This window comes from Larus michahellis, chromosome 18, assembly GCF_964199755.1.
Source record: "Larus michahellis chromosome 18, bLarMic1.1, whole genome shotgun sequence".
Taxonomy (NCBI): Eukaryota; Metazoa; Chordata; class Aves; order Charadriiformes; family Laridae; genus Larus; species Larus michahellis.
The window spans coordinates 7,073,552-7,074,090 of record NC_133913.1 but is presented as its reverse complement, the minus strand read 5'-3'; the positions used below and the strand labels follow the sequence as shown (position 1 = coordinate 7,074,090).

At 59.7% G+C, this 539-nt stretch overlaps 1 protein-coding gene across 1 annotated transcript; it reads left to right on the top strand.

Annotated features, from left to right (window-relative positions):
* The first annotated feature begins 224 nt into the window (after nucleotides 1–224).
* Nucleotides 225–539, top strand: LOC141732695 (feather keratin Cos1-1/Cos1-3/Cos2-1). The gene has a single exon (XM_074561992.1). It carries the CDS (start codon nucleotides 225–227, stop codon nucleotides 537–539), a length of 315 nt encoding a protein of 104 aa, XP_074418093.1.

Below are 539 nucleotides of genomic sequence, written 5' to 3'. Positions count from 1 at the left end.
TCTGGACTCAGGGGCCAGGCAGTAGCTGTGTAGGAGCTGGTGGCTTTTTTTGGGCCCTGTCAGAACGAGGCCAAGAAGTCCTCACATTCTTGGCACAGCCTCGGTCTCCCAGCCCTGCATGTTCTCTCTCTCTCTCATGGTGCTGTGACAGGCTGTTCCTCATACATCCCGTTGTTTTGCTTCCTCACTTGGTTGTCTCGCAGGCGCACCTCTGAACCCAAGACATGTCCTGCTACGACCAGTGCCAGCCCTGCCAACCCTGCCGGCCCTGTGGCCCCACCCCACTGGCCAACAGCTGCAATGAGCCCTGTGTCAGGCAGTGCCAGAACTCCACCGTCGTCATTGAGCCCTCCCCCGTGGTGGTGACCCTGCCTGGCCCCATCCTCAGCTCCTTCCCACAGAACACCGTTGTGGGATCCTCCACCTCTGCTGCTGTTGGCAGCATCCTCAGCTGTGATGGAGTGCCCATCAACTCTGGCTGCTGTGACCTTTCCTGCATTTCCAGCCGCTACTGTGGCAGCAGATGCCCCCCCTGCTAA